The sequence below is a fragment of the Knufia obscura genome (assembly GCF_036327395.1).
Source record: "Knufia obscura strain CCFEE 5817 isolate CBS 148926 chromosome Unknown scaffold_7, whole genome shotgun sequence".
Classification (NCBI taxonomy): domain Eukaryota; kingdom Fungi; phylum Ascomycota; class Eurotiomycetes; order Chaetothyriales; family Trichomeriaceae; genus Knufia; species Knufia obscura.
In genome coordinates, this window is record NW_027042693.1 from 444,916 (window position 1) to 468,504 (window position 23,589).

The 23,589-nt window shown below is 51.4% G+C and overlaps 11 protein-coding genes across 11 annotated transcripts; 4 read left to right on the forward strand and 7 right to left on the reverse strand.

The window, feature by feature from the left end:
* Window positions 1-208: 208 nt before the first annotated feature.
* Window positions 209-4,071, forward strand: PMZ80_006355 (uncharacterized protein; the record flags this gene model as incomplete). The annotated part of the gene is made up of 10 exons (XM_064874768.1): window positions 209-863; window positions 1,154-1,166; window positions 1,215-1,465; window positions 1,519-1,683; window positions 1,732-1,796; window positions 2,351-2,409; window positions 2,455-2,777; window positions 2,870-2,900; window positions 3,249-3,478; window positions 3,527-4,071. The coding sequence occupies 10 exons, from the start codon at window positions 209-211 to the stop codon at window positions 4,069-4,071; spliced, it is 2,337 nt and encodes a 778-aa protein (XP_064729168.1).
* A 69-nt stretch (window positions 4,072-4,140) lies between these two features.
* Window positions 4,141-5,273, reverse strand: PMZ80_006356 (uncharacterized protein; the record flags this gene model as incomplete). The annotated part of the gene is made up of 2 exons (XM_064874769.1): window positions 4,141-4,895; window positions 4,943-5,273. The coding sequence occupies 2 exons, from the start codon at window positions 5,271-5,273 to the stop codon at window positions 4,141-4,143; spliced, it is 1,086 nt and encodes a 361-aa protein (XP_064729169.1).
* Window positions 5,274-5,983: 710 nt separating this feature from the next.
* On the forward strand, window positions 5,984-7,441 carry PMZ80_006357 (uncharacterized protein; the record flags this gene model as incomplete). Its single annotated transcript, XM_064874770.1, has 1 exon — window positions 5,984-7,441. One exon carries the CDS (start codon window positions 5,984-5,986, stop codon window positions 7,439-7,441), a length of 1,458 nt encoding a protein of 485 aa, XP_064729170.1.
* A 563-nt stretch (window positions 7,442-8,004) lies between these two features.
* Window positions 8,005-8,865, reverse strand: PMZ80_006358 (uncharacterized protein; the record flags this gene model as incomplete). Its single annotated transcript, XM_064874771.1, has 1 exon — window positions 8,005-8,865. The coding sequence occupies one exon, from the start codon at window positions 8,863-8,865 to the stop codon at window positions 8,005-8,007; it is 861 nt and encodes a 286-aa protein (XP_064729171.1).
* A 98-nt stretch (window positions 8,866-8,963) lies between these two features.
* On the reverse strand, window positions 8,964-11,033 carry PMZ80_006359 (uncharacterized protein; the record flags this gene model as incomplete). Its single annotated transcript, XM_064874772.1, has 1 exon — window positions 8,964-11,033. One exon carries the CDS (start codon window positions 11,031-11,033, stop codon window positions 8,964-8,966), a length of 2,070 nt encoding a protein of 689 aa, XP_064729172.1.
* Window positions 11,034-12,005: 972 nt separating this feature from the next.
* Window positions 12,006-13,622, reverse strand: SRP54 (Signal recognition particle; the record flags this gene model as incomplete). Its single annotated transcript, XM_064874773.1, has 1 exon — window positions 12,006-13,622. One exon carries the CDS (start codon window positions 13,620-13,622, stop codon window positions 12,006-12,008), a length of 1,617 nt encoding a protein of 538 aa, XP_064729173.1.
* Window positions 13,623-14,052: 430 nt separating this feature from the next.
* RRP15 (pre-60S ribosomal particles component) lies at window positions 14,053-15,069 on the forward strand (the record flags this gene model as incomplete). Its single annotated transcript, XM_064874774.1, has 1 exon — window positions 14,053-15,069. The coding sequence occupies one exon, from the start codon at window positions 14,053-14,055 to the stop codon at window positions 15,067-15,069; it is 1,017 nt and encodes a 338-aa protein (XP_064729174.1).
* A 406-nt stretch (window positions 15,070-15,475) lies between these two features.
* Window positions 15,476-16,218, reverse strand: YAH1 (mitochondrial matrix iron-sulfur protein; the record flags this gene model as incomplete). Its single annotated transcript, XM_064874775.1, has 3 exons — window positions 15,476-15,732; window positions 15,791-16,143; window positions 16,193-16,218. 3 exons carry the CDS (start codon window positions 16,216-16,218, stop codon window positions 15,476-15,478), a joined length of 636 nt encoding a protein of 211 aa, XP_064729175.1.
* A 326-nt stretch (window positions 16,219-16,544) lies between these two features.
* Window positions 16,545-17,154, forward strand: TIM22 (Mitochondrial import inner membrane translocase subunit tim22; the record flags this gene model as incomplete). Its single annotated transcript, XM_064874776.1, has 3 exons — window positions 16,545-16,640; window positions 16,694-16,789; window positions 16,843-17,154. 3 exons carry the CDS (start codon window positions 16,545-16,547, stop codon window positions 17,152-17,154), a joined length of 504 nt encoding a protein of 167 aa, XP_064729176.1.
* A 1,431-nt stretch (window positions 17,155-18,585) lies between these two features.
* On the reverse strand, window positions 18,586-20,806 carry VPS1 (vacuolar protein sorting-associated protein 1; the record flags this gene model as incomplete). Its single annotated transcript, XM_064874777.1, has 3 exons — window positions 18,586-20,607; window positions 20,661-20,730; window positions 20,781-20,806. 3 exons carry the CDS (start codon window positions 20,804-20,806, stop codon window positions 18,586-18,588), a joined length of 2,118 nt encoding a protein of 705 aa, XP_064729177.1.
* Window positions 20,807-21,566: 760 nt separating this feature from the next.
* Window positions 21,567-23,506, reverse strand: PMZ80_006365 (uncharacterized protein; the record flags this gene model as incomplete). The annotated part of the gene is made up of 3 exons (XM_064874778.1): window positions 21,567-21,838; window positions 21,886-22,158; window positions 22,204-23,506. The coding sequence occupies 3 exons, from the start codon at window positions 23,504-23,506 to the stop codon at window positions 21,567-21,569; spliced, it is 1,848 nt and encodes a 615-aa protein (XP_064729178.1).
* Window positions 23,507-23,589: the final 83 nt, after the last annotated feature.

The following is a 23,589-nucleotide window of genomic DNA, read 5'->3' on the forward strand; positions in this document are numbered from 1 at the left end:
CTTGACGCCAGCAATATTCTTGCCCTTTCCAATGATCTTCCATTGCGTTATCAGACAGCTTGACAGGTCGGCACGATGATATATGCTTCGACATTCTCCAGGCAACGGAGGATCGAAATGGCTCAGATAGAAGAATATCGGCACCATACAAACCGAACACTCTGCAACAAAACTCGCTAACTGAAGGAAGCCACAAGGACTCCTCGGGATGGCACCAACAACGAAGACCGTCGCAGATTTCGAAGTACACCCAGACGATACACATACCGACTCGTCTTCAATGAATGATATTCCCGGCTATGATACAGCATTCAAGTGGACGCTATCCGAAGAGCGACAAGCAGTTCGAAAATGCGACCTTCTCATCCTCCCATTCATCATGCTATTGTTTTGCTTCCTGCAGTTCGATCGCACCAATGTGGCAAATGCCTTGACCGATACCTTACGGGAGGATGTACGCATCGACAACACAGAAATCAACACTGCACAGACACTCTACCTTGTCGGTTTCATCATGACTGAGATACCGTTCAATATGATTAGCAAGGCCATGGGTCCAGAAAGATTCCTCCCAATCACCATGTTCCTTTGGGGCATAGTCACCTGGAGCCAGATATTTATGAACAGTGCATCTGGACTATACGCATGCCGCTTCTTTGTCGGCGCACTGGAGGGTGGATACATACCTGGCATGGCTCTCTATATCTCTAAGTTCTACACCAACCAGGAGATTGGCTTGAGATATGCCTGTTTCTGGGCGTCCAACAACATTGCTGGTGCTCTATCCGGTCCGCTGTCGATAGGGTTGTTATCGCTTCGTGGCCGAGGCGGCCTGGCCGGTTGGCAATGGCTGTTCTTGATAGGTAAGCAGAGGTCTTGTGGTCGAGGTACTGGCTGACATCTTCCATAGAGGGTGTGATGACCTGTGTTCTGGCAATTGCAGGGTACTGTTATCTTCCACACAGCGCCGCTAGGCCCAAGTCGATCTTTGGTCGGTCTTTCAACGTGTTTTCTGATCGACAAGCCACGATCATTGTAACTCGTGTCATTCGTAATGACCCACAAAAGGCTTCTCGTGTTGGTAAGCCGGTCTTGCCGAAGCACATATTGGAAACCTTTCAGGACTGGAGGCTGTATGGCCATATCATTTCAGCATTTCTGTCTATGTAAGTCAATAGATCTCAATCTGAAGGACGTATGCTTACAAGTCATAGGGTCATGATCACTCCCATGAACACGTATGCACCTTCGATCATCAAAGGACTCGGCTTCAGCGGACTCCAGGCCAATGGAATGAACTCGGTGGGAAGTGTTGGGGCGCTAGTGTTTTCGATATCGCTTGCATACAGCAGTGACCATCTTCGAGAAAGAGGCATTCACATAACGATTGGTTTCCTGGTGGGCGCAGTTGGACTACTTTGGCTCGCTCTCGCGCCTTCTCAAGTAAGCAAATACGTACTATACGGTAAGTGCAACGTTCGATGAGACCGAGAGAGCACTGAACTAACTTTGCATTAGGAGGTGTCGTGGTAACGCAAACGGGAATGGGTAGTGCACAAGGCCTCAATGCCGCCTGGCTCACATCAAGAATGGAGGAACACAAGAGGCCAATTGCGTTGGCAGCTTATGTGATGTGCATTCAGCTTGCGGGATTTCCGGGCGCACAACTCTTTCGTGCTCAAGGTAAGCGTAGCCACGCCTTCACAGTGTATCAAACTCATTCTCGTCCAGATGCCCCACGTTACCGATTCGGTCTCATCGTTGCCGCCTCTTGCACTATTGCCGCCGCTTTTGTGGTAGGGATATGGAAATTGGTATACTGGACAATAGACAGGAGGGGACAGCGGATCGAGACGACCGTAGACAGAGAGGGTGCAGCCATTGCATCGAAGGCATAATCGTCGAGCAATACGGACATGAAAGACGTTGAGAGCTTGACCAGTATGGCTGTCATGCAACGTGTGTAATAACCATCGTAGAAGAATAGATAGTAGAGTACTACTCTACTAGAATAAAGTCAATCATAGATTGATGCTGGTGCTGATTGCGGGTAGGCCCAGTGGAACCCCACACTTTTGCGCAGCCTGATCTTATGTTTCTCCGTATCAGTACAACCCAGCCGGTGACGTCTCGGCGCGTCTCTTTCCCACCTGTAAACTCATCTAGAGAACGAGACCATATCTTGCTGTGACTTCTGATGCCGCCACTTCGAACAGAGCGGGCATCGAAAGCATGTGAAACATGCCGCAAACAAAAGACTCGTTGCTACAAGTCGAACAAGGATGGATCTTGCCTGCGCTGCGAGACACTAAAACAGCAATGCTCCTTCTCATCGGCTTCACTGACCCAGGACGGTGTGCCCGTGCCTTTATTGGAGAACGCGCCACAGCTTGATGGCATCAACCAAAGGTACATAGTGCATGTAGCGACAGTACTATAGCTGAGTCAGGGTAGGCTTCAGCGACTTGAGGCCTCGATTAGCACTCTTGTTGATCGGCTGGGAAATAAGCTCGACGAGCCATCACATCAGCCAGCCGCAACGCAAGCTCCTACTCGTGACGGATCGATGGAAGTGGACGTTGCGCCTGTAATGTTGATCCAGGACGCTGCTACTCAGTCAGGCATGACCGCCACCAGTACTGCCGATCAGCATTCAGCTACTTGGTCGAACAAACCTCTCGAGCCAGCTGAGATCAGTCACTTGCTCCTGCTGTTGGTTATCATGCACAAGATGCTTCGGTTGCTGACAGAACCAGGTTCCATGAGCACTATGGCAGGTGGGTCCGCTTCGATGAGGACATACCGCATGAGCAGCTTGTCGCGCAAGCCAGCAAGTCACCTTTATTACTCAATAGCATCTGCTTAATAGCGGTGCGACATACTGCCGACGAATATGCCACGTCTTTAGCACATCGTCTCTTCCGGGAAACACAATCGCTTATCGGCAACTCTTTGCTCACCGTAGCTCAATCGATTGAAGTGTTTCAGTCCATACTCGTCCTCAGCTTATGGTCAACAACGATTGGCCAAAGACCTCTGGCAGTGGATGGATGGTTGCTGACGAGTTATGCAATCCACCAAGCCCAGGTGTGTCCGATCTTCCAGGAGGTGTTACGACAGCCCCTTCGGCCACGACCACTCGAAGAAAATTCTCACATCAATGCTTGGTGCATATGGAATCACCTTTGTCTGGCGCATCTACAGTAAAATTCCCACCCATTGAGAAGGGGCCCGTGCTAACCTCATAGGTACTGTGTTGGCACTCGGAGGATTGCTATCCTGGACGGCGGTAAGATCAATGCTTGCTCAAGACTGCTCGAACGGTGCAGTCGATCTGAACTCACCAATTTTGAGATACGGATGGTCGCAGAAGTCAGACTTTACTGGATTATTTACAAACAGTGTATGGAGATCGCAGATGAAAGGGCAACTGAGGCAAGCCTATCTGTGTGGAAACAAGAATGGGCCGAGTTATTTGGTAAGCTCAGAATCACGCGAATCGCTTCCTATGCTAACAGACATTCAGACGAACCCCGAGCTCAATTTCTGCAAATGGGATACTATTTCGCATTGCTCCTTACCCGCAACCATTCGGCACGACGCCGCAAAGGCGGCCCCTCTGCTTCGGACCTTGATGAGCTGCTTCGTATTATAACCTCTATTCTCCACTTGGCCATTGACACGGCCGACGAACGCACGCAGCACTTGACAGACCACATCTATCACATTATCACGTTCTCTGCGCTAGTACTTTGCCGAATCCTTCACAAATACGAAGACAAGCTGAGACATTCACATAATGTCGAATCATTGCATCTGCTCGTCTCGCAAACAGTGGCTTGGTTGCGGTCTATCGGACTCTCGTGTCATGTGGCTCACATGCTTGCACGGACAATCGACGTACAACATCAAAAGACACTTCCGACGGACACGAATACCCCAAAGGACAGTTTGACGTATCAGGACCCGATATTCGACCTGTCCTTTGGTTACCAAGAGTATCTCACTGCTGATATGTTCGATATTGACGCGGATGACACTTGGTCAGTAGCCCAGAGCGGCATGAGTTGATGAATGATAAGTGCTTCGAGAGACGTGCTTCAATAGGTCGACACCTCACGTCAATCTCTACCCAGCAATCTATACCTGACTCTCATCAACCACACAAACTGCCTTGCCCTTCATCTTCCCACTATGCGCCAACTCCACCATCTTGGGCACCTCCTTCAAACCCTTAAACACATTCGTTTCAACCTTAATCTTGCTCTTTCCAACCATACTTAACATATCCCGACTCTGCTCCTGGCCAGCAACAAGAGAACCCTTCACTCTCACATCCCTAAAGATCAACTCCGCGAACGGAATATTCACGACCGCGGGCTGAGAAACCTGAATCATATTCGCATGCATCTTCGTCACAGCACACGCCAACGGCGCCGCAGTCTCATGCTCGCTCAGATTAATCGTTGCGTCCGCGCCATCTTGACCCGTAAGTTCCTTAACCTGCTTGACGACTTCGTCCTGGCCCTTGCGTGCGTCGAAGACGTGCTCGGCACCGGCCTTCCTGCAAAGTTCTAGCGCTTCATCCCGTGCATCGATGGCAATGACTTTGAAGCCCTGAGCATTAGCCATCTGAATACCGAGGTGACCCAGCCCGCCGCCTGCGCCAACCATAGCGAGCCAGTCACCCTTTTTGCACTCGGTGACGATCAAGGCGCGGTAGATGGTGCAGCCTGCACAGGCCAGTGGTGCGGCGTCGATGAGAGACACATCATCGGGGACTTTGCAGCTGGTTCGCGCATCAGCGACGTGGTAGTCTGCGAAGGCACCGTCTGCCCTGAAGACACCGATCATGCCTTCGCAGTTCTCGCAATATTGGTGCCAGTCGTCTGGGCCTGTGATATGTCAGTTCTCACTCCTCACTGTGCGCTTACTTTTATACCCTTGCAATTGAAGCATGTCTGACACTGATTCCTCGGAATCCCGGACATGACTCGATCGCCTTTCTTAAAGTTCTTCACCTTGGCTCCGACCTGAACGACTGTGCCAGTGCCTTCATGTGAAGCGGTTCGCGGGAGTCCGCCTTTGGGGAACATCCCTTCCACTACCATGCTGTCTGTGTGGCATAGGGACGCAACTGCTGTCTTGAGGAGGACATCGTAGTCACCGAGTTCCTTTGGTGTTGGGACAGTGTTGATTTGATGAGGCTTGTGGAATTCGACTACCTGGACGGCGGTCATCTCACTGGGGATTCCTTCGACTTTAGTGGCCATCTTGAATCTTGAATCTTGTTAGGCTCGTGGGTAGTTTCTTGTGCCAAAGGTGCGATGTCAATGGTGAACGGTAACAGCAAGGAGATGGTAATAAGTTCCCTATGCACGATGGTAAGCCTTCTACGCTATATCAGTCCATGTAGCATGTTTGCACACGATGTCATAGTTGAAGTCTGTTGCATCACCTCCGCAGCTGTGAGGGGTGAGCAGTCCGGAGCTCATGGAGAAAGAACTTTCTATACAGCGTCTGCGATTTGGTATGCGAACAGCTCTCTCGATATACTTTCTCGGACTTAAAACACGCAAGCGAGAATTTGGTTCTATACCATCTATTGACCATACGTGCTCTGGCAAAGACTTGTGCCGGCCGGGTCAGGGGCAAGTGTTCCTCGAATCCATGGAAAGTGATGTGAAGCCAGAGTTGCATAGTACTGCACGGCTTGCATGTGAGCTAGATAAAGCAGAGCCTCCATGCTGGTTGGATAGACGTACCACGGGCAATATCTGTATATGCTGGAACATAGGAAGCACAGGAGGAAAGAGCTTTGATGAAAGCTCCTGCCCTGCTTTTCTGCGAGAATGACATGCCTTGTAATGACGTAGTCATCGTTCGACATTATGTCTCGCAAAAGGCATCACGTTTCTGATTTGGGATGCATTAATCTATCTCGTGCAGACCGACCACGCTTGAGCCTTGTCGTGTCCATTCAATGGCTGACTCAAGGTATCAGCCAAATCCACTGCGGCCATACTACATACCTCCTTCCATCGGCAGAGAACCGCAATCAGTACCGAACGCAACAAGCGCGAAGCCAACGGCATCTCCGAGCTTCTCATTTCCAGACCTCGACTACTCAGAATACATCCCGGAAGCATCACCATCAGTGACAGGACAGGTCAAGAATCTCCTAGATAAAGCATTATGGAAATACACGAGTGTTGTGATAGCGCAGCCCTTCGAAGTCGCGAAGCTCATATTGCAAATTCGAGTAGCACAAGAACAAGATGCGGATGATCAATTCCACAGTCGAGATGATGGCTATCAGGCACAGGACTTCGAAGAGGACGACGAAGAAGATGATGAGCCAAACTATTTCTCCTCGACAACGCCTTTCGGAGAAGACACAAATCGTTCGCCCATACGAGGAAGAAGAGGACGACCACCAGGGGAAGACCCATATCAAAGTCAGAGACCATCCCAAACATCCCCAGACACCCTATCAATGAAGAACCCACACTCCCTCCTCGACGCCCTCTCAGCCCTCTCCTCCGGCAGCGGCGCCCTAGCAATCTGGAAAGGCACAAACTCAACCTTCATCTACAGCGTCCTCCTCCGCACCTTCGAAACATTCTTCCGCAGCTTCCTCGCCGCCGTCTTCGGCATAGCAGAGAACGACATAGCCCTCTCCTCCGCATCAAACATCTCCGACTCAACAGTTCTAGCCTCAGTCTCCCCCACCGCAACAGTCCTAATCGCAACAGCAGCAACCGCCCTCTCAGCCCTAATCCTCGCCCCGGTCGACGCAGCCCGAACACGACTAATCCTCACACCTGCATCCCAAGAACCGCGCTCCCTCCTCGCAACAGTGCGAACACTATCCCCAGCCTACCTAACACCAACCCACCTCATCCCAATAACCTTCCTCACCTCCAGCATACCAACCTTCATCGCAACATCCACACCCCTCCTCCTGAAGCAATACCTCTCCATCGACCCCGCAATGAACCCAACCACCTGGTCGATCTTCACATTCCTCGGCAGCGCACTCGACCTATCCATAAAATTCCCGCTCGAAACCGTTCTCCGCCGCGCACAAATCGCAACATGGACCTCGCCACAATTCGCGCCGCCGTCATCACAATCACGACGGAAAGCTATCAAGACGATTGTGCCGGTGCCGCAGACGTACAGGGGTGTGTTACCTACGATGTGGGGCATTATGCGGGATGAGGGGTACTCGGAGTCACAACGGGATCGGACGGCGGCGCTGATGGGAAAGGTGCCGAGGCGGAAGAGGAAGGGGCAGGGTGTTGAGGGGTTATATCGTGGTTGGAGGGTTGGATTGTGGGGGTTGGTTGGAATATGGGGAACGAGTTTTGTGAGTGGATTGCAGAGTGGGACTGAGGGTGGGAGTGCGGAGGCGGGTGTTCATGGTGGGAAGTTTTGATTTAAGGGGATGTATAGCTATATTGTACAGTTTCGATGGATGGATTGAGAACAAAGGCAGGCAAGGGAGGGAGTCTTCAATCCGGGCGGTAGAGCAAGGCGTTTGGGTGGGTGGTTAGCAACGACATTCTCAGCTATCTATGTATCTCTTCTCACAAACGCTTGGCTGTTGGTTGATTTCACTTTCGCTCCGTGCGGGATACGGGTGTAATGAGCAATAGTCGCACAGCGTCCACGGACTCTCAGCCGAGCTGAGCTGGCCAGCTACTGGCAGCAGTAATGTCGTTGTTAGATGTCGATTGCTTGGTAAGCGTGCCCCTGTGGTGGGTGGTCTCCATCCAGATGCCTGAGTCTGAGATGGCTGAAGTGGTCCTTCTGCTGATCCCCATAGTACGTGGACCATACTGTATATAGTCTGCCATTCCAGCCTTGTCGCTACCTATTTTGCTTATCATTATCGTCACCGTGTCCGGCTGCTTTGGCCCATCGAAGTAATGCAGGAACCATGGTTGCGTTCTCGAAAGCGCGACTTCGCTGTCCGTCTCACACAGCGTATGTCTCACCTCAATGGGTGGGCCACACCCAATTTTCGACCATTATGCGCTCAACCTCGGCGTCGTCTGCATCCCTTGCTTCCATCAAGGCTTGACAGAGGGGCGAGGCGTCGGCGTGTGTGAGTGTGAAAGTGCTCTTCGACAGCATCAAACGCACTACATGCACCCAGTCCAGTGTCGCCGCGCGATCCAGATCCGTGGTTGTTACCGCCGCACCACGTTCCACCAGTAATAGAGCCACCTTTTGGTGCCATTCGAACAATGCTATGTCCAAGGCATTCAAGTCATTCTCATCGCGGTAATTGACTAAAGACAGATCCGCTCCATATCTCAGCAGGACTTTCACCATTGCCTCGTCGCCGGATCTGCTGGCCATATGTAAGGCGGTGCCTATGCTTTCATACTGCTCGTTTATGTTTGACCCACTCAACAATAATGACTCCACGATGTGTACCCTATTCAGAGCGACGGCTGCATGTAAAGCGGTGTGATGCGGACCAGCCTTCGCGTCGGTGGACGCTCCTTTCCGTAGAAGTAGTTCCACGATAGTCCTGTTTCCTGCTCGTATTGCTTCATATAGGGCGGTCCGATTGTCGGCAGCATGTCCGTTAATTTGAGCTCCCCACTGCAGTATTAATTCCACTATTGCTGCGTCGCCACAAGCCGCGGCAGCATGCAGAGCCTCGGCATATGAGCCGGTCTTCTCGCTGATAGACACTCCTTTCTGCAAAAGTAGCTCCACGATAGGCCTGTTTCCTGTTCGTATTGCTTCATACAAGGCGGTACGATCGTCCGCAACTTCTCCGTTGATGTCTGCTCCTTCTCGCAGGAGGAACTTAACCATCTCGATGTTGTTCTTCTGAACTGCCATACAAACAACTGAATCACCTCTCCTGTTCTTCCACGACAAGTCCGCTCCCAGATCGAGCAGCGCACTCACCCCATGTACAGAGCCTCGCGCCACCATTGTCATGAGCGCTCTGCTGAGTAGATCTGGCGAAGGTTTTTCCCCTTCGTACGTAACATATCTGCAACAGCATACTGCTTGCCGACAATTGCTGCCAAAATTGCATGACCATGCTCACCACCCTCAGCGTGGACATTGGCACCATTTCGAATTAATTGCTTGACAATCGCTTCGCTTCCGAGAACTGCTGCCGCCTGTAGTGCGGACCCGTACCTCTCGCCCTTAACATTGACGTCGACGAGTCCGTCACAGAGAACTTCGATCAGGCTCTTCAGCCTTTGTTCAACAACGACATATAACAGAGAGACATGAGTGGTGTACATACGTGCCTTGAATTTCTGGAACAGATTGCGTGCTTTTACCCACCTACTGTATGATTCGTCCTCGTTTGCCAATATCGATTTCAGGAACTCACGTTGGGGGATGTCGTTGTTTTGCGCGGCAGCTGCATGGGCAAATAGATGCGCTGTGCTGTACTCTATGAGCTGATGTGCGCCTTGCAATTCATCAAGGGTAATTCCAAGAGTAACATCAAGAGTAACACGAGCGTTAGTAAATTGGCCCATCCGCCACATTGGGCAGCTGTTGATGTACCGCAAGCATGTCTGCTTGAGCGTATTGGAACTCAAGCCTTCCACGGATGACGACAGCGTCGGTTCTATGCGAGCAAGGTCTCCAGCATCGATCAAAAAGTCGCGGACGGAGCCGTGGATGAATTGGACAACCAGAGGTTCGACCTTAGTAATCTCGACTAAGCCTCGCGAGCAATTCAGTATGAATTTGTGCACAGTGCTGGCGTCATTCGACATTCTGTTCACAGAAGCCATGTTCATACCGGGTTTCCCGCAAGTATAGCAGACCGCGAGAAAGAGCTCTGCAGGTGTTAATGAGCGCATGGAAAACAGCATCCACTGCAAGACCGCTACGCAGTTGTTCATTTCATCAGGGTTCTTTGCCAGAATCTCTGCGAAGAGACCATCTAAGCCTACAGGGATCTCGTGAAGTCGAGTCCTCATCGCATCAAGGCCGAGCCCATGGTCGCTGACTTTGTTAAGTATTCGCACGACTAGCACCACCCAGAGAAAAATTCCCAAAGATTTGCTGCAGATCTCTTCTCGTAGGTTGTTAATTTGCTCGCTGTCATTGCCGGTAACTTTATGATACACATAGATCCGGAAGTCGTTTGCGTGAGCCGCTTCGTCCTCGACGACCAAGGACAATCCCTTTTCGATGCTGATATGTGGGTAGTGGCGACTGGAGAGACATATGCGAAGCGGAGGGCCATGAACGGGTGCGACCATCGCTAGTGTCTCAAGGTAACTGACCATGCTTCGAATGTCGTCCTCTTTGCCCTCATCTAGGGCATCGATGAATGTGCAAATGGGCGGTCTGTCCGGCTGCTGAATTATATCTGTCAAGAAGTCCTGCAACTCGGACTCAGACCAGTCCTCGACCGTGCCGCCTCTGAGTTTTGAATTAAATTTGTCCATGAACAATCGTTCGAAGGTGGGTGCAGCCAGTAGAGCCTGGTGGACCAGCGATCGATACAGACCTAGACTTGACTTTTCCAAGGCCCCAGTGGCTCGGGCATTGAAGAAGTAAGAAGGTGTCAGCCAACCTTTGTGCCTCCTCTTGAACCAGGCCAGTGTATGTTTCATGAGGGTAGACTTCCCACTTCCGGGCTTGCCCTTGATCCAGAGGAAGCCATTATGCTCTTGAACTCGATCTGTTGCGTTCCAAGCCAGAAATTGGGAATGATGCAACAGCCACTTGCACGTTGAAGGTAGAGCAGCTTCGACATTTCTCAGACGAGCGTCCATCCGGGGAAATGTGAGCGATTCGACGAGGACATTGTATCGCTCCTGCCTGTCAGCATCAACAGTATTTGCATTTCGTGCATTTTCCCCTCCATAGTAGTGGTTGTCACCTTGATGTACCACAGCATAACCATCTATGCTGGTGCCCGACACATGGTGGCCGATTGCCACACGATCCGGGGCAGGTGGAGTAGGCCCACCTTCACTTTCCGACCCGTCGTCAAGCTTGCGCCTCTTGTGTTGTCGTGCTTCCATTTCATGATCGCGTACTCATCGTAAGAGTATGAGGCTGAAGTACCACAGTCGGACAGATGCATGTCCCGTGGTAAGTGTGACTCTGGCCGATATCTGAACCGAACACAGGTATAGCAGGTTGCGTATACGCGGCGCAGACCGAGAACATCTCTTGTGAAGGACAGTCGCTCGCGGGGATGGATTGCCTTGTGGGAAGAGCGACAGGCAAGCCCAGCAACCACGCCATTGGTCACCAATAACACTGCAGGTGCGACGCAGACGTCGGGCAACAAAATACACACTAGCCTCACTACCATGTAGGAGCAAGTGGCAGGGACCTTTCCAAGGCGTTCTACCAAATCGTGTCAACCTAACAAGATGCTGTTGCCACTTATTTACGACCATCTGATCTAAGTGTGTTACATGCTAAGAGGCAGCTGTTTGCTTGTGATGCTCATCAGATGCTGATGTTCACTTCCTGGTAGGTCGAGCACACTTGAGCATAGCCCTGGTTTTATACGCCCAACTATCGTATCAGCACTGGAGTCGTGCCACGTTCGCTCACCCTCTTCACAGCAGCTCTCTTCCGACGATGCTTGCTGGCGATCACGACCTCCGGTGCAAGCGCCCGACGCTGGACTGGGCGATGTCTGTGCTGCCATGAAGCCATATGCCTACTACATGGGATCAAGCTTCTGCACAACCAGTCACGGTGCCGCACCAATCTTTTGCTCGACCACTGTAGGCCTCGAGTCTTCGATAGACGTCCTATCGATGAAGCTCGAAGTATGCGTCTCGGAACCTCGTGCGACAAACCTAAGAAGCAGCTTGTAGCTGGGAGATGTTCAGCACCCGCATCAGATCGCGGATGTTTCTTGGCGTGTCAGACGTGTCCGTCGCGACCCTGCTTTGCTCATGAACAGCATCAAAGTCGTTGCATCGAAGCATTTCGCGTTTGTTTAGTGTTAGGCTGATCGGGACCATCATCACGCCTCACCTTCCCCTACCCCTCCCAGCACCCCCACCTCCACCTCCGAACATGTTCGCCAATCCTCCCATTCCGCCCATGCCGCCCATCTGATTCATCAGAGCAGACATATCCGGCATACCACCCCCACCACCACCTCCACCCATCCCCTGCATCATCTTCATCATCTCCGCCATCTGTCCACCCCCAGGCATTCCTCCTCTTCCCGCACCACCAAGACTCTGCATCCGTTTCTGCATAGCAGCAGCCTGCTGCTTTGAGTTTGCACCTCCCATCATCTTCTGCGCCCGTGCCATGTTTGCTTTATTCTGGCCCATATTCTTCGCTATGCCGCTCATGACCTTATGTTGCGTCAATAATTCTTCAACTTCCCTCACTGATGTTCCAGAGCCATGCGCTATCCGCGTCATGCGTGTTGGCTCATTGATCAGGATCTTGCCGTCGCTGTCCTGCTCTTTCGCGGTCATGCTGTCAAAGATGTAAATCATGCGCTTCATCTTCTCGGTGCCGTCTTGATCTGACATGCCGGACATCATGCCGCCTAAGCCAGGGATCATACCTGCTACTTTCGACAACGGACCCATTTTCATGATGTTTGTGATTTGCTCTTTCATGTCGCGGATCGTGAAAATGCCTTCTGCGAGATGTTTTTGTGTTTCTTTCATGGCGGCGCTGTCGCGAGTGATGCTCTGGATGTGGTCGATTAGGCCGGTCATGTCGCCATAACCCAGGAGCTTGCTGATGAATGCTTTGGGCTCGAAACGTTCCATGTCCATCATGTGCTCGCCTGTTCCGAGGAAGATAATAGGTGTATGTGTTGCAGCAACGGCTGATATTGCTCCTCCACCTGCTGCACCACCGTCTGTTTTCGTTATTATGATGGCGCCGAAGTTGGCTGTTTGTTTGAATGCCATAGATTGACTCTCGACTGCCTGACCGATTGTGCCGTCGAGTACCATGATTGTTTGATCTGGTTTTATGGCTGTCTGAACCTGTACCATTTCCGCGAATAGATCCGCCTCTTGCTGGTGCCGACCTGAAGTATCAACAATAATGATCTCGAATTTCTCTTTCCGGAAACGAGCTACACCCTCTGCCGCTACCACTGCCGGGTCTGTTTGTGTAAGCGATCCATAATATGGTATCTTTGCTTTCGTCGCATTCTGCTTCAATTGATCGTAGGCGCCCGCTCGAAATGTATCTGCGCACACTAAACACGACTTGAAGCCCCTGGTCTGATAGTACCTCGCTAGTTTCGTACACGACGTCGTCTTTCCTGCTCCTTGGAGTCCAACAAACATAATAACATTGCTCTTGCCCTTCTTCGGCTTGTAGGGCTCGGAGTGTGGGTCTACCAGGTGTGTCAAATGATCGAACACGGCTTGTTGTATCAGTCGCCGCTTGTTGTTGTTATTCGTATTCGGTGGTAAATCCTTGAATTTGACCTGTTCTCGTATCGACTTCCGTAGACCTTGTACCAACTTGACATTTACATCAGCTGCTAGTAGGGCGCTACATATTTCCTTGACCATGTTATCGAAGGCCTTCTCGTCGAGGTTCGGCGCCCGCGATAGATCTTGCACCGCCGCGTTGATGCGGCGCCCCAAATCGGAAAGGACCATGTTGAACAACTTGTAATTTTGAGAGTGCTGGAATTCGGAGGTTCACCGCGCGATGTGTGTAGGACTTATGGCGGCTGTGATCTAGAAAGTGCCTCTATGACTGACGCATGGTGGTTGTGGGGTATCGCGGGAGGACGCCAGGCACTCACGCGGCTGCCTCAATTTCTCCGCCCGAGAAGTCGCTTCGAACTTTTTTGGTGCCGTATATCGCATACCAATAACTGTACTCACGAACATCTTCAATACGATTGCACCCCCTACGATTATAGGAAGTGGTTGTGACAAACATTTGGGCAATTCTTAGCAGGTTTAGGTGCAGCATTACCCGAATTCAACTTGCGCGCTGGCAGAGACGACCATCTCCCAATTCCAGCAGCACCACGACTTACACGCCGCACCACGTTTCACAAGCTTAACACTTCCATACACCATGTCACGCATAACACCCGTCTCCGCCAAAAAGCGCAAACTCGAAGAAGCAATGCGCGGTAAAACAAGCAAGCCTAGGAAGCGAATACGGAAGCAGAAACATTACCACAGTTCGTCGGACGAAAGTGAAGCAGATTCGGATCAGGACGTTGGCTTTGCGCCCGTGGATCTGGGTGATTCAGACCAGGATGTAATTGAGCCCGCGGCGGCCAAAAAGCAGAAGACAAGCAAGAAGCAGACGGCGCATGATGTCCCGGAACCGGTGAGATCGAAGGCTGAAAAGACCGAGAAGAGTAAGAAGAAGGAAAGATCAGCGGAGCACAAGAAGAAAGGGAAGACGACGCAGGAAGAAGAAACTGAAGAGGCAGCACCTATTGCGGAAGAAGAAGAGCAGGATGCCCCTGACCATGTAGACGCCGAAGACGGTGCAGAGTCAGCACAACCCAGTGGCTCAGAAGACGAGGAAGAACAGGGAGACGACTCCGACTCTTCCGCATCCTCAGCATCAGAAACAACATCAACCACAAAACGCACCAAACCAAAATCCAAACGCAACGACCCCGAAGCATTTTCAACCTCAATCTCCAAAATCCTCGGCACAAAACTCCCCACTTCTCAACGGTCAGACCCCGTCCTGTCACGCAGCGCCGACGCCGCGAAATCACGCAGCGAAGCCACAAACGCCCGGCTCGACAAAAAAGCCCTTGCACGGCTGCGTGGTGAGAAATTAGCTGCGCGTCAGAAAGGGCGCACTACGGATGTATTAGGTATTGAGCGCGGAATAGCGGGTGATGTAGCGGAGAAGGAGAAGCAACTGAGGAAGATCGCGACGAGGGGTGTAATCCAGCTGTTCAATGCGTTTAGAGGGGCGCATGAGCGGGCGGAGGAGGCGAGGAGGGAGGAGAGGAAGAAGGGGACGGTGGGAATGGGTGAACGGGAGAGGAAGGTGGGTGAGGTTAGTAAGGAGGGATTTTTGGAGTTGATTGGGGGGAAGAAGAAGGTGGCGGAGGCTACGTGAGATGTGTAGTGAGCACTGAGAACTCTCGCTTAAAGGAAGTTCATACGGGTTAGTGGTAATGAGCTTGGTATATGGCTGAATAAAGCTCTATTTCCGTTCCGAAGCTGAGATTCAGTGGTATCTCGTCTATGTCCGGCTTACATATGCTACAAATCGTGCTGTACATCCATCATCGGCCTCAACTGACGCAGTACAGCCGGTGCTACCAGTGGATCTGGCCCATGCCCTATTTGCTGCCACTACACGCAGATTCCCTTACAGAATATCTTGGGGTTTGACCTGAACAACGCCCATCTCGTCCTCCACACCCCTTCCGGCACGTCATTCCCTCGTCAGAACAGGCCAGTTTTACGCCCTGGAGGCAATATCCGACCCCTTATCACCATCACCCGTCTCAGCCCCCACCCTACCCATGCTTAGCATTCACCCCCCCAAAATCACTCGCCTGCAAATTCCTCGTCATTGCCGGCAACTTAACCACCAACCCATCCAGCTCCGGACTCATCTTAACCTGACATCCCAACCTACTCGTCTCCGTCAATCCAAACGCCAGATCAAGCATGTCGTTTTCGTCGTCGTCTGGCTCCTCCATCTTGTCGTACAGATCTGCGTCTTCGATTATGACGTGGCAGGTGCTGCAGGCGCAGGAGCCGCCGCAGGCGCCTGGATGAGTCAGTATGTGGTGGGACGACGGGGATGGGGGCGGGAGTATTGAACTCACCTTCCATTTCTAGGTCATTAGCCTGTGCTATATCGAGGAGGTTATCGCCTTTTGCGACTTCGAAGGTGTGGGAGTCGCCGTCTTTGTCTATGAATGTGACTTTTAATCTAAACGTCCCATTTGTCAGTCCATGGCCTGCTAGCTTAGTTGTATCAGGTACAGAAGTGGGAGGCGCACTCTTCACCCGGTTTCGGCGGATCAAGATGTCCATGCCGTTGAATAGAGCTAGCACTGAACTTCCGCCGTGATAATTCAAGATCTCGTATGCGCTGTCTGATGGCGTCTTTGCGCAGTCGTATTTGAGCTTCGTGGTGTCGACAGGAGAGTAGTGATAGACTTCGACATTGTTGTGGCTGTTGGAGCTGTGGTATCGAGCGCTGCGTGGCTCTTCGGAGTGCCGACGTGAAAGACCGTGTTGTAAGCGACATCTTGGTGGCCTGCGTTGATGTATTCTAAGAGAAGAGTGTTGGATCCGTGGAAATGTAATCGCAGTCTCGACACTCGAGTCCAAAAAGTTTCCGTGACGAAATGAAATACGATCTCGAGCTCGGAGATGCCGTGGACGATCGATATCTTGTAATGCTCAATATTACACTGTATTAATGGTCGACCATCTTCGGGCAAGGACTCGCCGACCCGGATCGCATGCGCTTTCAAAAAGTTACGAGGACAAACCTCAACATTCACGTCCACACCATCATCCGCGACACTTGTACAATACTACCTACTTTTCATTACTTGTATTATCATCATAATGGCGTTCCCAGGCGGCCACGTTGGCATCCCAGGTGGCGCAGGCCAACAACAGCAAGCCGGCATGTCAGAGCAGGAGCAGAAAATGGTCAAGATGGTATGCATCGAACCACAATGTCTTATACCGCACAAAACTAATGTTACGCGCAGATGCAAAGTGGCATGGAATCCTGCCTCGTCAAATCAATAATGGCCGGCGGCGCAGGTTTCGCCCTAGGAGGTGTATTCGGACTATTCATGGCTTCTGTACGCTCCGCCCACAGCCTACCCCCAGCACGTATACTAACATATATTGACAGATGAGCTACGACACCCCCTTAACCCCCCAAGGCCGCGAACTCACAACCCTCCCGATGCGCGAACAACTCCGCCGCGGCTTCAAAGATATGGGCAGTCGCTCCTGGTCCAGCGCAAAGAACTTCGGCAAGATAGGCGCTCTATTCTCAATATGCGAGTGCACGGTCGAGGGATTCCGGGCGAAGAACGACTTGTATAACAGTGCTGCTGGTGGTATGTTCGCTGGTGCGATTCTGGCTAGACATGCTGGGCCACAGGCTATGTTGCTTGGTGGTGGAGGTTTTGCTGCGTTTAGTACGGGCATTGACTGGTGAGTTTCCAAACACTGGTTGCCCATACAGATTGACTAACTATGCTGCCGGTACATGAGACAACCTGAAAGCGACTAGAGGATCAGAGAGCTGAAGGTGTTCATACGAAAGATTTGTTCATGGATGTCGATGAAGTTCAGCTATGGTAAAACTACACAAGGCTCTACATGAATGGACTTGGGACGAAACAAAGTCCCTTGCAACAGAGCCATCACTATGAGCAGTCCCACCTCAGGTTTGTGCATTACGAATACCGGTATCATTGCAATATATTCGGTCCGCTCGGCTGAGCAATAGCAAGAGCGATCGAGGCCACGCAGATCCACGCCCGACGACCAATTTGAGGATGAGCAGAGAGAGGGGCAGGGTCGCAAGCTGTCTGCGTCCCATCCTGGTCTCGCTATAAACACAACATCTGGCCGATATGTCCCCGTACGCAAGTCAAGTCCCAGGAGCACGCCCTCGCGCAACAGGCAGAACGTCAACCATGGAAATGCCCCCTCCACTGTCCGAGGAAAACTCGCAACAGAGCAGAATCACTACTCAACATGCCACTCCCCTACCTCCAATTTCTACCTCGTACCAAGGGTCCCAGAAGAACCAAAAGAGACCTAGACAAAGTCGACCTCACCTTAGACACAAGGTCTCCCCTTCAACAGGTACACGAAACACATAGTGCCTGATCATAGCCACAACAAGAGTCAACTACAGACTCTCGTGAGCGACTCTGGCATCCTCTCGAAGATCAGAAGCACGCTTCGACAGGTCACCCCGTCCTGGAACCCCAAAATTCACAGCTTCGCTATGCGCACAGGGGCAGGTGAAGCGCCGGGACAGCCGCGAAGCGCGACGAGTTTGCAGCAATGGCTCCAGTGACGAGGGGGAGACATGACGCATTGTACGCTTGTTCCATTGAATCAAAAGGTGGGCGTATGTGGCTGGCGAGAAGGCATCAAGGACGCTTATTTGCAACAGCTGACTTGCGTGGAACGGGCGTGGCGTTCTGCCCAACTCTGCTTTTGGCCATCGTATCAGAGATGGTTCGGGCTGTTTGCCAGACAACAGCGTCGAAGCGGGCAACCGCCACAATTTATTGTGCAGTAGGAGAAGACAGCTAAGAGGAATGGACATATTCTCATCTCATTCATTCTATCTAATCTCATACCACTGGCACCAATTCATCCTGCACGCTAGCATGCTTCGCTGTAATCAACCTGTCAACCGTTCTGTTGTGTTCTCCTAGACTCCAAGCAGGAGAAGCGCATCCATCACCATAACCAAACAACATAACATATTCAGAGGTATCGTGCAATGCAATGCAGTGCAAGCCTTCGGCCCGCCATCTATTGCAGGGAGCCTGTCCCGTCGTCCTACCGCATTCTGCTTCACAGACAGCACCCATCCGATCGGAGATCACTCATGTCAGTCAAAGACCTACTGCACCTGACCCACAATCTCCGTCGCCCTCCCCAAACTCTCCACCATAGTCTGACACTCCTTCCTCCTCCTCACCGTATACTCACTCTCCTTCAACAACTCATCCAGCTCCGTAGTCCGATACATCTGCTCAAGCAAATGTCTCTGCATCTCCTCCTTCGTAAACTGCACCAAATTCAACATGATAGCCTTAGGCACCATATCGATCATCGTGCGCCTCGTAATATTGAAATACGAGTTAATCAGCAGCTTGATCACCTCGACTTCCTGGTTTTCGCGCTCGGAGAGTGTTCCTGACGCCTTGAGTGTAGCGGGCGGTGGCTCCATTGCGGCCATTTTCTTTTTGTTCTTGGATGCGAAGAAGGAGCCGAAGAAGCCGGAGTTGGAGTCGCTGCCGCCGTCGGTGGGGAGGGATGGGGAGGCTGCGCGTGGTGGGACGGATGGTGGGAGAGGTTTGCCTGTTTTTGGGTCTACCTGGGTTGGTTTGTTGGAGTTGTGCCGGTCGTTGACGATGGCCATTGCACGGTGGCCGTTGAGGAAGTCGGGGTGGCCGGTGTTGATGTAGCAGGCTTCCATGGCGACTAAGTCTCTGACTAGTTTGTTCGTGGGATCCAACGTTCTCCTGAAGAATGCTATTACGACTGCGTGGAATTTTTCTTTGAGTTGTGGATATCTTCTGAATAGTGGTTTTGTGAGGAGCTGAGTGAGGATTCGGACGAGTTCGTCGAAGACCAGCGATACACATTTCAGGGACGGATCTTCTAGTCGCTTGATTTGTTGCTTGACAATCAGCTCGAACGCGGTTGTGCCCACAAAGAGTGCTGGTGATGATCCGGAAGAATTGTATAGGATCGTTCGGATGTCAATGTCCTTGACTTGCTCGAAGGGGTCAATAGCCTTTATGCCGTTCGAGTAGAGCTCATGGAAGACAAATGAGATTCTGGCGCCACCAGACAATTCAATGCTCGATAATTCTTGGCTTTGACCGTCGAGAACTGTTCTGTAATCATTCGAGAATTCTGTGATAATGTTGAGGACGATGTTCGCGCTGTTACCGAGAAGATCGCCTGCGCCTAGCTGTTCCAATTCTTGCTGGTATTTCTGCAAGGAATTGCTGATTCTGGTCTTGATGTCCGGCAGAGTCTGCTTGATGTGCATCATAAGGATAAGATTGAGCTTCCGAGCCAGATATGGGGTACCACAATATGAAGCCTTGTTGCGATATGAAGGATGGTTTTCAAAGAAGTCTTTCTCAGCCTTGAGCGCCAAGTCGATACGTTTCTTGTTCTCGATGTCCCTCTGACCTCTGTTGACAACCGGGACGTAACCGAGACGCAAGGGGATGATTCGACCAGCGAGAATGTCCACAACGTCCGTCCCCTGATCCATCAGATCGATCTTGGTCAGTACACCGATAGTCCTCTGTCCTTCTGGGTCTACTTCTCGAGCAAGTTTCAGGCCGTCGGAGTTGGCCAAATCGACGTTGGCTGCAGTCACTGCTAGAATGATAGCATTTGGTTTCTGTATCTGCTTGAGAACCATCTCTCGAATCTGTCGCTCGATGTCTCGTGGTTGGTCGCCCACCGGCACTTTTGTCAAACCAGGCAAATCGACCAGAGTAAGGGTGAGGACGTTCGGCGAGTATATCCTTAAGTTGATCGGGGCCGGTGAAATGCCAACATTGCGACCAGCCTTGGCTTCTGTTTCCTTGACAATCTCATCTCTGATCTTGCCGAAATCATAGTACTTCTGACCCGGAATGTGTAGAAACTCTCCCCATTCGTCAACGTTGGCCTGGGAATCGTTGCCATTTGCCAGTTCTTTCTCGTCCACTCCGTTGGTCTGTAGCTTCGCAGGCGAGGGTCTGTTGATCAATTGGAGGACGAGGGGTCTTCTGGTCACGATACCAGATCCTCGAGGTAAGAAATCTCGTCCAACAATGTTTTCTAGTACGGAACTCTTGCCGCTGGATTGGGAGCCGACCACGACGATCTGAGGTAAGTCGATAGGATTTTGGACCTAGCAATCGCTGTTAGGACTGGGCCATGCCAATATTGAGGGCTGTTACTTACCCCGACTGTCGCAAACACATCTTGGAGTTTGTTGACCAGGGAAATCAGCTGAGGATCATTGACATTGATACTGCCGCGGTCAGTAGGTCAGGCAAGCATAGACAATTTGAGAGCACCCACGAATAGCCCGTTGGCGACGACGCCATGTTGGGCCGCGTTGTCGATGTATTTACTTGTGAGTAGTCTGGCTTTCTTGATCGGAATGTCGGTATGTGTATTGTTATATGCGAGATCTGTATTCGTGGCCGCGGGAATAGTTAATTCTGCGTAGAGTGTGTAGTAAGAATGTTTCCTTAGGTGTGTCGCGGGTGTGAATGCGCCAGATATGCAGGTGGAAACTGTGACGCTCACGCTCCTGCAATCTGAACCTTGTCAGTGACTCCGTCGCGGCACTCTTCGGAAATTCTTGGCACAACAGTGCCCGATAGCAGTTCGAAATATGGATGAGAACGTTCTTCCTCACAGAAGGAATCCTTGCCTATAAGACTTCGGGTCTCGTTGCCAATACGGCGCTGCCACACTGTCCCGCGTATTGACTTTCGCTTTCTATCTCGAATGCTAGCTAGTGGCTGGTAGTGTCCAAGGAAACGCTGTGGCCTATTTCGTGTTGCGCGTCACGCCTCCCTTCAGCCTTCCACGTGTGGCAAACGGATCACCTCGAACATCAAGGGGCACACCAGGCACGAAATTCGATGCTGAATGATGATAATGATGATGCTGTTGTTGCCTATATAGGCGATGCTCCTGGCTGGGGCTCTGGCCAATAATGGCGGCCTTGAACACATATCTACAAAATCCCATGGTGAGTTCGCTTCAGGATACTCAACAGGTCCAGATTCTATACCAAGTCTGCCTGCAATGCCACCTTCAATGCCCGTAGAACGCCCTGATGATGACTATCAGCTATCATAGGTTACTCGCCGTCGTCCTTATCGCGCTCAATCTGCCTAGGTCTGGATGTCTTATCCTCGGGTCAAACTCTGTGCTCGACTCGTCCGGTAATGTATTCGTCCATATTCGGACCTTTCTGTCATCACCACCAGATGCAAACATGCCGGAATTCATTGGATTCCACGACACGCTTGTAACACACTGTTCGTTCTTTGATCCTTTACCGTGCTCTTGCAGCTTTGCTATCACCGCCGAATTCTCCTTATGCCAGATGTAGATTCTGCCGTCTGCTGGAAGTTAGTCACACATCAGACGAAGGGCTTAGTATGCTTACCTTTGCTGCCACTGAGGACAAAATTTTCCGCGGCGCCACCGAAGCAATTGCGGATGATGGTACCGCCCTGATTCTCTGCCTTAAATTTGCGAATGAGGCGGCGCTGTTCGAGGTCGAACATGTGTACTTCTCCCTCTGCAATATTGACAATGATGGTGCGACTGTCATGGCTGGCTGTGATACATGTAATTTTGGATGACAACTTCAGTCGGAACTCTTCTCGAGCGCTGTCGAGATCGTAGATGATTAGAGTCTCATCCATATCGTTGCAAACTGGCCATGTTAGCATAACCTCGTGAACACTTGCGACGAACTTACTGAGTCGGTGCCCGTCCGGCGTAACAGCTAGATCAGACACTCTAAACTCGCCTTTCCAGGTGTGCAGCGGCGTTTTGGGATCTTGAGACTTTAGGTCCCAAAGGCACATCTTTGCATCACGGTCGTGGCAGCCTGTTATCAGCTTTTCCGAATCAGGTGTCCAGGCTGCAGAGGTAACTGGTCGATGCTCGCCAGTCTGGTGCGCGATCGTCATCAATAGCTTGCCTAAGGATGCATCCCAAACATAGGCATTAGGTTCGGCGGCCGCGGTTACTATCCTCTTGCTGTCCGGGCTCCAGGCAATATGCGTGATGGCAGCATTATGCTTGTGCAATTTGTGAAGAACTTGGAACCTTTTAGAATCGTAGATAATGCATACTTTATCTTCTCCGGCTGTGGCAAGCTTGGTTCCATCAGGTGAGAAGGCGACGCAGTACACCTCCCCAGAGTGTTGTTCAAGAATCATGTATGTGCTCGAGGGGAAGGCTTGTGGGCTGCACTCATGATCAGAGTATAACGATGGTGGCTCAGAAGTGTTGTGATAGAGACATCCATTGATCTGAGCTCGTTTGACGTGGTCCAACAGTTCTGCAAGCCGGTGATCTCGAATCATGACTGAAGGAGCAATAGAACTTGTCAGATCTTCGAGTAACCTCTGCCTGGCGTCCTCGGGATCCTCGGGCCAATGTAACTGTGTTTGCAATTCCGCTTGCGTGCACATTAACAAGCCAGACAGACTGTGCAACTGATATGTGTCACGGTGTAGTGGGGTGAGCTCCTCGCGTAGGACTTTGAGGGCCGAAAGCAGGTCTCTCCGGACCAATAGTTCGAGAAATTTCTGTTTCCTGATCCAAAAGAGCATTTGGTCCTTGTTTGCATGTTCAGCCAAGACTATGCCCTGTTCTGCCGAACCTCCACCCCCATCGTCTTGGTAATAACCAGATAATATCCGTTCCGCTTGAGACCATTTACCGGAAAGGATGGCTGCTCTGAATGTAGCTACTTCTGAGCTCTCTAGTTCGTAACCGCTTTCAGAGGACAGAGTATCGGCAGAATCTTCGTAGCCCATGTCCTTCAGACCTTGTATCAGAATCCTCGTCAGCTCTTCTCTGTTATGGCCACGGTAGAGCGGGCTTCTGGGGCCTTTCCGTCTGGATGTGCCATTCTTGAGTGGGTGGGTTGAGCCGTTGAGATGCGGAGAGTGGCCGTTCACAGACACGACGCCCTTTCGTGGGGCATGGTGTGTAGGGCTTGCCGAGTAACCATTTGAAACAATGCCTCGTGAGGTTTCGTCTGATCGCATGCTGTGACTGTCAAGGCGTCTACGCTTGGGAGGTTGACGTGGTCGAGCCGCTGCGGCCGACTCGTCGTTGTCCGGTGAGCTGG